Source organism: Dipodomys spectabilis, unplaced genomic scaffold, assembly GCF_019054845.1.
Source record: "Dipodomys spectabilis isolate Male_0828 unplaced genomic scaffold, ASM1905484v1 ptg000174l, whole genome shotgun sequence".
Taxonomy (NCBI): Eukaryota; Metazoa; Chordata; class Mammalia; order Rodentia; family Heteromyidae; genus Dipodomys; species Dipodomys spectabilis.
Genome location: NW_024870851.1, coordinates 9,040,605 through 9,053,689, shown reverse-complemented (window position 1 = coordinate 9,053,689; position 13,085 = coordinate 9,040,605). Strand labels below are relative to the sequence as shown.

At 33.6% G+C, this 13,085-nt stretch overlaps 1 protein-coding gene across 7 annotated transcripts in view; it reads right to left on the bottom strand.

Annotated features, from left to right (window-relative positions):
* The window catches only part of LOC122120121 (sodium channel protein type 1 subunit alpha), a 76,007-nt gene that overhangs the window by 23,818 nt on the left and 39,104 nt on the right, over positions 1 to 13,085 (bottom strand). For all 7 annotated transcript variants that reach the window (XM_042694198.1, XM_042694199.1, XM_042694201.1 and 4 more), the window contains one exon: positions 525 to 645. In XM_042694198.1, the coding sequence (XP_042550132.1) occupies positions 525 to 645 (121 nt within the window). The remainder of the gene's footprint in view (positions 1 to 524; positions 646 to 13,085) is intronic.

Sequence of the window (13,085 nt, the reverse complement as noted above, 5' to 3'; positions counted from 1 at the left end):
ATGAAAACAAGTATTAGACCTCTTGTCCATATGACAACAAACTCTACTAATTGCTATGTAGGTATATTTCCTGTTTCTTCCAAAGACAGTAAAATGGTGTTTCAAAATCATATTTAAAAATTTAAATTTATTTAATTTTAATATAAATTTAATATTTCAAAGTCATATTAAAACTTTTCATTTATTTAATTTTAATTAGGCAGGTCCTGCAAATGAGAATCCGACTAATGCTGAAGGTGTCAACTTACTGCCAAATCACCATTTTCCTTTAAAAGTTATAAATTAGTCACTAGTATTGATTAAGTTAAAATGTTTTTCTTTCTCATGTTCACTTATGATGGTGAGGTATAACTGAGCACACATTTCTGTTTTAAATGTTTTTTATCTGTCAACCTGCTAGACAGACATACACCAAATAGATTTCCCGACCATATTTTATTCTAGCTAAATGACCCCTTTTGTCTGGCAAACAGTTTAAAAGTCAAAATATTAAAAAAATGATTAACATAAGAATGTAACTCTACCTTCAGTGAAACAGGCTTCTGGTTCCAGGGTTTCTTCAGGTTCCACTACAGGCTGCTCTTCTGCAGGTGCCCCGATGTCCACAGTGCTGCCTTCCGATGAACTACTGCTTTCATTCAGCTTCTGTACACAAGATGGGTCCAAAACATAAAACCCCTTAATGGAATGCTGCAAGGAGTGATCTCTCCAGAGGGGATTATGGCTATGAACTTATCTTTTATGTTAGCCTTGATGTGAAGAGTTTGTAAATGAAGCACAAAGGAGAGATTTAGTTATAAGAGGAAATGAGAAAATTATTATTCATGTTAACTGGATCAGAATTCTTAAGGATAAATCATCTAGCCCTGTTGCTATGTTACAAATGGCCATCAGCAATATGTACTAACAAACTCATTTGTCCTTTGTATCCTAGAGGAGAGGGGGAGGAGAAGAGGGAAGGAGGAGGAGAAAAAATGAGAGAGGATGAGAATGCTTCCATTAGAAGGAAATAATGGTGTTCTTCTAAATGTTTGGTTGCACATACTCATATATGCATATATATACAAATATGTTTGCATGCTAGACAGGCACTCTACTAATGAGCTACATCCCTAACCCTAACTACATTTGTAGCTTTAACAGTGTCTTACTATTAGGCAAATCCTACCTGTTACTTTAACTCAGAAATTGTACGAGATTAAAATCTATCCGTAATCACATAATCCTGGACATATTAAGTAGTTTCAGGATTTTTTGAAAAGTATTTTAGTGTTGTAAGAAGAAATCAATATGTATATGGGAAACCTAGTTTTCTCCCTCAACAAAGATGCATATGTTAATACATCATGAGAAGTTAAAGGAAGGCATTCCATTATACAACAATATCCTTATATTTTGACAATAGTAATGAGACACAAATATCTCTTAAGAGTTCCTAAAAGATAGCACAAATAGAAAATATCCACAAAAGAACAAGTCCTCATTTTCTCTGTTAAGACTGTCAAACCAGCCTTTAATTTTTTGTAATAGTAATGAACTCATTCTATTGTTTATTCAACTAAGACTTACTGAACACCAACAGTGTACTCCAGGCTGAGTGTTCACTGCTTACTAAAATATTCTCTTTGGCCTCTAAAAAATAGTACAGTGATTTCCAAACTTCATATTCATGCAGATAATACAATAGACATTTAGAAACAGGCACCAATCATTCACTCAACCTATCACATTATTATTGTTATTATTATTATTGTAGGTCATGGGGCTTGACCTCTGGGCCCAGGCACTGTCCCTTAGCTCTTCAGCTCAAGGAATCTACCATGTGAGCCACAGTGCCACTTCCGGTTTTCTGGCGTTTTATTGGTGATAAGAGTCTCATGGACTTTCCTGTCTGGGCTGGCTTTGAACTGTGTTCCTCAGATCTCAGCCTCCTTACTAGCTAGGATTACAGGCTTCAGCCCCCAGTGTCCGGCCTTAACACATTATTTTAAGAAACAACAACAACAAAAGATTAAAATTCAAAATTTCATATCCATAGAAATTTTGGAGAGGGCTTGGAAGGTGGCTCAGTGGTAGAGTGCTTGCCTTGCATGCATGAGGCCCTGGGTTCCATTCCTCAGCACCACATAAGCAGAAAAAGCCAGAAGTGGAGCGGTGGCTCAAGTGGTAGAGCGCTAGCCTTGAGCTGAAGCACTAAGGGACAGCGCCCAGGCCCAGAGCTCAGGTCCCATGACTGACAAAAAAAAAAAAAAAGAAATTTTGGAGAAAATTGCATCAAACTATTCATATTTGCTCCAAGAAAGATAGTTCAATGCTCTTCTTCCCTTTTAATTCCTTGTAAAAGAGAAAATTCAAAATTCAAGCCTAGTGACAAGTGATTAGGCTTTGTAATAATTTGACACTCATCGTTCTAAGTATTCAGTTTGAAGATGATCTCTAAACTTATAACAAGATTTTTCACTGAAGGCATTAATACAAGCCAACAAATATGAAATTAGCCTGACTAAAAGGCTGGAACTCAAGCTAGCCATAGTGGAATACACCTGTAATCCTATCACCTGAAAGGCTGAGGCAGGAAGATCCTGAATTTGAGGCAAGTGTGGACTATGTAGTCATTCCTTGTCTGAAAAAAACAAAACCTGAAACTTTGTATGACTTAGGATACAGTAGCAAAAAAGTAATAATCTACTTCCTGGCTAATTTGCTTCTGAGTATCCTGGCATTTGCCTTCTGCATTTGTACTAAATTAAATTTATACCTAGAAATAAGCCATTGGTTTGTGTCTTTAACAATTGAGGAGAATCATCAAGAGGTGATGTTGCAGCATCAAAATTTCAGTCACAACATTTGTCTCATACGGATCTTTGGAGGGGGGGTATCCTTCTCCTCAACATTTAGCCTCCAAAGTGATAGGCCTCGACTATTACTTTAAAGTGCTATCATAGGATAGATTTTATTGACATTCTTTGCATTAAAATTAATTTCATATTTTATAAAAAATCCATGAGAGCAACATTTCATCATCACCTATTGCTCTTAAGTGTAAGGAGAAAATCAAGAGCAGCTTTGTACAAGATTTCATTTCTTCATGTTATAGTTAGTAAGTTGGAGATGAAAGGTTAAATTACTTTTATCAATACTCAATGGTTAGAAAGCATATAATTTCCTGGGAATAAATGTATGTGTGGAAAGTTATTTAGGTACCGGGTTAATCTGATTTGCTATACACAATGTAGCTATATTACATTGGGTGCCTGCATAGACCTTCTAGTCTATACCAAGACTCAAAAACAAACTTTATTAGTATAAAAATTTCTTCTTCAACTGAATGGGTTTTCAGTAATTAATGAACATAATAAGCTACACAATTTATTCTTTTTTTTTCTTTTGTCGGTTGTGGGGCCTGAACTCTGGGCCTGGGCACTGTTCCTCAGCTCTTCAGCTCAAGGCTAGCACTCTACCACTTGAGCCACAGCGCCACTTCCAGCTTTTTTGGCATATGTGGTGAGGAATCGAACCCAAGGCTTCATGAATGCAAGGTAAGTACTCTGCCACTGAGTTACCTTCCCAACCCCACAATTTATTCTTAAGTGGCATACATAATGAATTCTCTGTTTTATCAAACTCTAAGGTAAATTAGCTTTGCATGCCTATGTACTTAAAACTTGTTCTTCCTTATTTGTGACAGTAATATCCTGCCATAATAATGATATTTATAAAAATATTATTAATAGTTTGCTTTCTTCACAGTCATTATTTGTTTACTAAGGGGAAGCAACGATTTTAATGATACCATTGAAATATTTATTTATATCTACCTTTAAGTGAAAAAATATTCATTTGATGAAGCACAGAACAACTTTTAAAATTTGTTCTAAGTAAAAGATACATGAAAGTGTCCATATTATTTGATAACAATAAAAACTGAAAGCCTTCTTGCTAATTTCTGGTAAACTTTCAAGATAGCATTCTGAGAAATAAACAAATAGTTTAATAGATTCACATTTCAGTGTTTGATCATCACATTTCTTATTTTGACATTTAATTTTAAGGTACTTATATAAATTTGTCACACTTAAATTTATTTATTTCAATGCATGTGGATTCAGGTTTTTTTTCTTTATTTAACACTTTCGGGTCTTAATCTTCAAAGATAATGTAAATTTTACAGTATATATTATTTCTACTCCTGTTTCATTCCCTTGATCTATTGAAACAATTCTATGTAATGAAACATTAATGTAATATAGGAGTAAAAATGGAATATTAGCAAGCAATTGAACATATGTGGAATCTATTTAGTAAATTTGGCTGAAATAAACTTACTTGTATCATTCTACAGGATATCAGAAATTGAGAATACGGTGAATTCTGTGACCACCAATAAGATTCTATGAATATTGTTGGCTTATATTTAAACTACACTATTGGTGAATAGCTTTGCTGTGTCTTGAAGAGTATTTTATAGGTAAATGGAGAGATGGGTAAGAGAAGTTTGGGTTAGCATTACTTCTCCAAAATAGAAAACATTAATGGCAAAACCAAAGAGAGTAAAAATTGCAAAAAGATGATTCAATCTACTTGTGATAAGTGTGGAGTCTGACCACTTACTGTCTTGCTTGGTGTTACATTACACATTATTATATTTACTTTTGTTCTCATCTTAATAAAACTAAGACTCCCACCAGTTAAATAACTTGTTTAACGTTATGTAAATAATAAATGAGAAAGTTAAGATTAAAGATAACAATTTTTGAGCCCCCAGCCCTATTAATGTTTTCCATGTAATCACATTTACTTTCTGAAACAACAGCAATTGTACATGCAAGCTAGGCCCGTGCCTAACTAATTGTGGGTGGGGTCACAAAATTACAATTCTTCCATCAAGTAAAGGTGAAAATATCAGAGAGAAAAAAATACTAAATTAAGCCTAACAAAGAGAATCTCTAATTAAATCTTCATGCGGTAAAAAAAAAATCATAAAACCCTATTCACAGCACAAGCTAATAATAAAACTATGTCATATAAATATTCATTATACTCATGGAGATTATTTCATTAGCTGAAACAGGGTAACTTTTAGTAGCTATTAGCATGAGTTACATTTAGTATGTGTTTATAGTAATTCTGTACACATAATTACATACTTGTTATAAAGCAATAGTAACTTAGGGAAAGCAATAATAAGACTCATTGGTATGATGTTACTTGAACTATTTGCAGAGGATAAAGAAGGGTACAGAAAGAGAGAGACAAAGGGTGAACAAATACAGCAGTGGTACTCACTAGATACTATGCTGAAAATGAACTATACAACTTGTGGGTAGGAAAAGGAGGTAAAAACTGGAAAAGAGTGAGGGAAGTGGTGACATTGCCTAAAAAGAAATGTCCTATTTACCTGACTTAAGTAACTGTAGCCCCTCTGTGTATCACCTTTATAGCAGCAATAAAAAAAGAGCTATTTTCCCTAAAAAAAAATACTTACATTTTTTTTTTTTTTTGGTCAGTTGTGGGGCTTGAACTCTGAGCTTCAGTGCTGTCCCTGAGCTCTTCAGCTCAAGGCTAGTGCTCTACCACTTAAGCCACAGCACCACTTCCAGTTTTCTGGTGGTTAATTGGAGATACGAGTCTCACAGACTTTCCTGCCTGGCCTAGCTTTGAACCACAATCCTCAGATCTCAGCCTCCTGAGTAGCTAGGATTTCAAGTGTGAGCCACCAGTGCCCAGCAAGACTTACATTTTTTTTTTTTTAAATTTGGACACATCCAGTTTTTCTTAGTCCAGTCCCTGGCTTGTTTCAGATGCAATTTTTGACTCCACCTTAGCAAGCTAATCAAATCTCTCCCATTGATCTTTCAAAGAATGTACTTTAAAGTAAATTTCTTTTTATTTTCTGACTATAGCTACTTTTCCAATCACTCTAGAAGGATAATACTTGCCTTTCATTTAAACAGAACTTCACAATACCTATACCATATATTGGGCACAGATATATTTTCATTATAACCATACTCCATTTTCATTGATTTGCCATATTAGTGATGGTTGCATTTTATCTATAAACACAATGATAAATGGTCTTGATGTGTCAAATTGATTACCTGTTCAGTACATCTGTGTGTTTCTGATCCCTCCAGGTGAGCTTATGCTTATCAGGAACCTGTTGTTTACTAACTAATTTAATACATTTTAGAGTACTTATGTCATTTAATCTTGTATAGTTTGAAAACTGAGTTGGAGAAGAAATGTTTTAAATACATAAAACAATTTAATGAAATTAACAAAAGCAAATCCATTATACTTTCTCATAAAATGTCTTAAAGGTTATTTTAAATAATTATACTGCTGTTTATATAATGAGATAAAATCTTACTATATAGCCTAGGGGTGCCTCAAACACACAGCCCTGGTGTTTCAGCCTCCTGAGTGCTGGGATTAGGCCACAATGCTCAGTTGAGCAATTGCTTTAAAAAGGGACAAGGATGTAAATATCTATAAACATGTTTAATTCAGTTGTTGTGTGAGATTTTCCTCCTTGGGTTATGTCAGAAGACCAGTTACAGAAGTGATTCAGGCTAAAGATGAACTCCAAATGTTAAGAGAAAGAGTCCAAAGTGATGTTGTTTTAATGAAAACATTTACAATTTTTAAAAATGAAAAAGTTACACAATTTATTATTAACTGCATGTTTAACTGCAATTTTTGAATTTACTTAGATTTGGCTAAATATAATTGTTTAATGTAAAATTTAATGTAATTTAGTACAAGTTAAATAACAAAATAAAATTGGAACTAGCAATATTTTGTAAATATGTTATATTGTAATATACTAGCCCTAATGCTTTTTATTACTTTTCCAATTTTCAATGTCTGTATATATGTGTATATATAACTTACATGTTTATGTATATAAATACATACAAAATAACATATATATTTTTTCTTTTTAACTACAGGACCAAACTATTGAATAAAAGACCCTAATGGTTAATATATTTTTCCAATATCTTTTTATTTTTTCATTATTAAAATAAAGATCTGCTGTGACTTTTAATGATTTTGATAATAATAATGTTCTTTATAAATGGAAGGAAAGCTCTTTGGATATGTGGAGAGAGTCTATCTCCATATCTGTACATGAAACATGCCTTCAGGTAAAATGCTAAAGAAACAACAAAACTGAAACACTCTGAAACAAGTTTTTCTTTTTAGTGATTTAAAAACCAATAAAGCTTACTATTTTCTCCTTTTTATTTCTTATGTTAAAACTTACATTTGTTTTGAAATTCTCTGTTTACATGATAGAACATTGGGAGCTGGGAAGGTGGCTCAGTGGTAGAGCGCTTGCCTTGCACGATAGAACATTGGTCCTCACTGCTTTGGAGAGTAATAGTCTTTTAAAAATCCATTTAACACAATAGGTCATTAATTAATTTTTAATGTATTAATATCCAAATGAACTAGGTAATTTGAAAAGATCCTTATTTTCCATTCAAGACCTTCAGTATCTAAATCCAACACTTATTCACTGATCTGTATAACACATATATTTTTTACAGGTTTACTTAATGTGTGAGCTGAATAAAACAGATCACATGGTGTCTGCACTGTCTACAGTCTTTTATCCATTGGGACATTCAATAACCACTTAATAATGACAATCCTAGTGGCAAGAGCCTTTATCTTTCTCAGTGGTTTGGTGCAACATTCTTTGTTTCAAAACAGTGTTCTCTAGTGTAGAAAATCATTTTGACTGAGAGGATAAAGCCAAAGAAAGCAAAGTAAATGATATACTCCACATTATTTCTTTAGAGTAACAAGTTAAATGCTTTGTTCTTGTCTGATTGATCTTATAATGAGTGTGCTTTTATTTTTAGACTTGTTTTGTTACAGGGAGTTTATTTATAGAGCTTAGTAAGGGTTTGATTTATAATCCAAAAAAATCAATCATTTAATCAGTCTGGTATTTAGGGATTACAAGGATACAGAAGATACATATGCAAAAATATACACATGCAACCAAGACTATAATCTGTACAATTAACTTTTAAAGCTGATGCCATGATTTAGCTTCAAACTGGCCATTTCACTGGCATGTAGCTATACACATAATCACACATACGCCATTTGTATATATACACATATATACACACATATGACACACATTTGACACAAAGTCACAACATAATATTAAAGAAACACCGTATTGAGATGCAACAGCCAGAAAATCCAGATATTAACTCATTTTACCTCATTATTCTTACAAATCATCTGATTTTCATAAACTATACATTGAAAAAATTTTCAGTAAATTATTTGCATTTGCCAACTATTAAAATTTTTCCTATTCATTGCAAAATTTTATAATTTTCAAATACCAAAAATAGAGATGAAGATAGAGAAACATAGGCTTAATATGCAATGAATTCTATTGAATAGATGTCAAAGTTGAATGTTTTCTTTTTTCTTTTTTTTTGGTTCTGGTTGTGGGGTCTGAACTTTGGGCCTGGGCACTGTCCCTCAGCTCTTCAGCTCAAGGCTAGTGCTCTACCACTTGAGCCACAGTGCCACTTCCAGCTTTTTTCTTTGTGTTTATATGGTGCTGAGGAATTGAACCCAGGGCCTCATGCATGCAAGGCAAGTGCTCTACCACTGAGCCACCCTCCCAGCCCAAAGTTATGTTTTCATCAGATCAGGATGTAGAGTATTTTGACTGCATTGCCTAGCTTTCTCTATGAAGAGAAGGGTAGAAGAGGGTAATATATGATGGTGAGAGTCTGACAAAGCAGGCTCAAACTAAAGATCAGCACATCTAGACAGGGAAAAAGAAGAGTACTATACCATGAAGAACTGAGAGATGGTGACTTGGGGAGGGACTTACAGGCCAATTTAAGTGTTTCAACCATCTTGTAAGCAATGGACAACTGAAAGGTTAGAGAGAAGAGAGCTATGATCAAATTCATCTTTTAGAGGGACCATGTCTATATGTGGAGACTGGCCTAATAAATGGGAAAGCCTTCAAAACAGGCGTCCCATTTGAAATAAGTAGCAGTAAAACTTATAAGATGGGATTTGATACTGGGTGGAGACAGTGGGGATATACAAAAGTGGACATGGACAGGTAGCTGGCAATGATATAGATCTAATGAAAAGAAAGCTTCGTATTTCACTGGCTTGATGATACTATTCATTATGGAAAGTGGCCATCCCATAGCTACCATCAGCCTGAGTTGAAAATTGTCCTATATTCCTCATTTCATACATAGGAAGGACAATGATATTAAAGATTACATCAAACTAAGAAGTTTTTTTCATGGAAAATGACATGTTAATAAGCTAAAAAGACAACCTGTGGAAAAAGAGAAGGTTTTGCCAGATGTACATCAAAAACTGACCTAAATCCAGAATAACAGAAAGCTTTAAAAAACTAAATTAAAACCCTTTTAAAAATGGGCTAATGAGATAAATAGAGACTTCTCATAAGAAGTTTGGGGTGGGGAAGGAAAGTGGGAGAAAATGAGGGAGGGAATAACACTGTTGGACAAGAAATACACTCATAACCTTACTTATGTAACTGTAACCCATCTGCGCGTCACCTTTACAATAAAATAAAATAAAAAAGAAGAAATAAAAATGGCCACTAACATGCAGAAATGCTTGATAGCTCTGGTCATAAAGGAAATACAGATTAAAACAACATTTAGATTCCACATTCCCTGTAAGAATGGCCATTATCAAGAAAACAAATAATAATTGATGCTGGTGTGTGAATGTGGGCAAAAGGGAACCCTAATACATTGTTGGTGAAATATGAACTTGTTCAACTCCTGGAAAACAGTAAGGAGGCTCTAAGCCTTCTCAAAGCATAGAACTATTCTATGATCCAACAATTCCACTCCTGGGTATTTATCCCAAAGATTCCAAACCGGGATCTAGTAAAGACATCGGTACAACCATGTACATTGCAGCACTATGCACCATATCCACGTTGTGGAATGATCCCAGATGGACAAATGGACAAATGGATCAAGGATCAAGAAAATGTATATATACACACTAAAATTTTACCCATCCAGTAGAAAGACTGATATTGTGTCGTTTGTGAAAAAAAAAAAAAAAGACGGAAAAAATCGTAAGTGAAGTGAGTCAGGCTTAGAGAGGCAAAGGTTGCATGATTTCTCTCAATGTAGACTTAGTTTATAAATATCTAAATAAATACTTCAGAAAGTATACAAGTGTTGGAAATACGGTAGAATCAGGGGAGAATGCAAACAATGTAACTCCTTAGGAAGGATAAATCATACTCCAAAAAAATCATAGTCCCCAAGAAACAAGACTTGAAAGGGGTAAGTGAGTTTGTGGGGAAAGGGGTAGATGACTGAAGAGAAATGGGGAGAAGGCAGTCAAAACTTCAATGCACATTCTAGAAAATTAAGAAAAGTGGAGAAAAGGATGTAGTGAGAGGGATTGGCGAGAATGTTCAAAGAATGTTGAAACACTGATGAAGATGCATTGTACTCACAAACTGCTTTATTGAATGGCAACCCCTTTGTACAAGTACTTAAATATAATAAACTATCTTAAAAAAAGAAAAGAAAAGCAAATAAGCAAGGCAGAAGGTAAAGTTTTGTTAATACAGGTTACATAATTGGAATATAAAGTGTTACTCTCATTCTTTCACCATTTAATATGTACTGTGCACTAAAGTAAGCTATGATAGCTTTTTTCTTTGTTCTCAAAGGCCTCATAAACTAATTAAGTGATGATCGAAGTACTTTCTAATGATTTATTAGACTCTTCCAAACAGCACTAAGCTTAGACTCCTCAAACACATATTTCAGGAATAGATTAAAATATGTGCTCTGTAGTTAGAATTAAGCCAATGAGTCAATGTGGGATGTTGAAGCATATCAGCCTAAAGTACATGCAGTTCCCAGAGCCCTCCTTGGGTGGGTTGACAGCGCTGAGACATGGTAGCTATGCCCATAGCCAATGCGGAGTATTTGCTAGGGAGCATCAGCTCTACAGTTGATGCCTGTGCCTGTCTTTAATAAATAATATTCTTCATTTCAGTGAAATGTTAGAGAAAGTATATTTTAAATATTCTTAGAAAATTTTATGTGTAATTAAGTGTATAGAGTCTGTAAAAGACTGCCTAGATTCTAGTCCACGATGAACCACTTACTATTGTGAGACTTCAGCAAATTTTTATTTATTAAAATGTCCTCATTTGTAAAATAGGAATAATAATATTTATTCAATAGTACAAAAGTTGAAAGATATCATTAATGTAACGCCATACAATGTTTTGTATATGGTAAACTCAGAGCAAATCAACAGATAATATTTACTAGTATCAAGGCCCAAATTAAAGGCACATTTTGGTTATGATTCTAGAACTGTCTCGTTGTGGAAATAAGTATAACTTACTTAATTTAGCACGGTCTCATTTTTATTCCTAATAGCTGTAATTGTAATAAATTCTTTCAGTTTTTTTTAATTTTATTTTAATTTATTTGAGAACATACTGTACAGAGGGGTTACAATTACATGGGCAGGATAATGCATACATTTCTTACCAAGCATTGCAGCCTCCTCCTTTGTTTACCCTTCACCTCCCTTCCCAGCCTCCCCCCTCCCCCAATTCTTTCAGTTTTTATAAATAAAGGTGTGTAATAATTTTGTTGATATCACCTTATCATTTTGAGTACCCTAAGCTTCCAAAATATTCTTCATAAGCCTCATAGAAAAGATGTCCTCATATAATAAAATAGGAAAATGAGTTATTCAGAATTAATGATTTTTTTTCAAAAGTAAAATTAAGTTTAACTTATTTCATGTCATGTAAATTAACTAAAATAAAAAGAATATATAACATTTACATTCTCAACATTATATCAGGTTTTCAGAGAATAAAAATACAAACATCCATAATAGAATTATGACTTATAAGTACACCACATTATTGAGTATACTCACCAGCACATGGTAGCGCTGAATAATGAAGAGAAGCAAATCAATCATTAAATAAATAAAAGTTAAATGGGAAGAACTAAAAATGTTCAGAATAACTTAATAAGTTATAGGCTAAACTCCTAATGTGAAATAAATAAGTTCACTTTGGGAAAACATCTGGTAGCAGTAAAATTCCTCTGAAAGTAGAATAGTTTCTAAGTTTTGTCATGCTTTGTAAGACTAAGGAATCAACGAGAAAAATTTATTGTGTATTTTCCTGAGCAATAAGGAAGAAATGGTGAAACAAGCATTTGGAAACTTGAACCGGTTTGGTAGTACAAACTATAATATGTAGAAAGCCAGATGACATGCACTGGGAGTGGAGGCTGCTTCAGCATTGAATCTAAAGTTCTCAGCAAGATGCGGTAAAACCACATTGCAAATGGAGTTCATGTGACTTGAGGAAGAACGATAGTTCCTTAGAAACCAAATATGAATTGACAATGTATCCCAGCGAAAGTAAAAGCAAAACCCAATTTAATATAATATAAAATCAAGACAAACATGAAATCTAGAAACATGGGAAATAAAACTCAAGGCCAGGTAAGCTCTGATCAGAGCAAGTGTGTGATAAGAATCCTTCAAAATTCTTCTATTTTGCAGAATGAATATAATCTCACTAAGGTGATGCTTCTTTGAGGTTTTGATTTACGTTTCTCTGATGCTTAACATGTTTAAAAATTATGTTTTCCTGATTATTGATTTGTTGACTTATCTCCTTCCACATTCTTTCATACATGAAACAGGGTTACCTCAGAACCCTTAGGATGGCTTCTAATACCAACCTCCTGCTCCTAAAAGTGGAGAGTAACCTCATTTTTTCAGATTAAATACTGATTAAAAAATTGAATAATCTTCAAAGACACATAAAACATAACTGAAAATGTCATGTCACTTTCATATCTACCTTAGCCAACAATCAAAATTCTCTAGATTTTAGTTTTCCTTGAGAAATGTGAAATTCTAGTAGAATTTTATTAAGAATAAAATGTTATTGTTGTATCTGATCTTCTAAAATATTGAGGCTTTATAATCTAAAAGCTAGTATTTTATTATTTTTAAAACTCCCC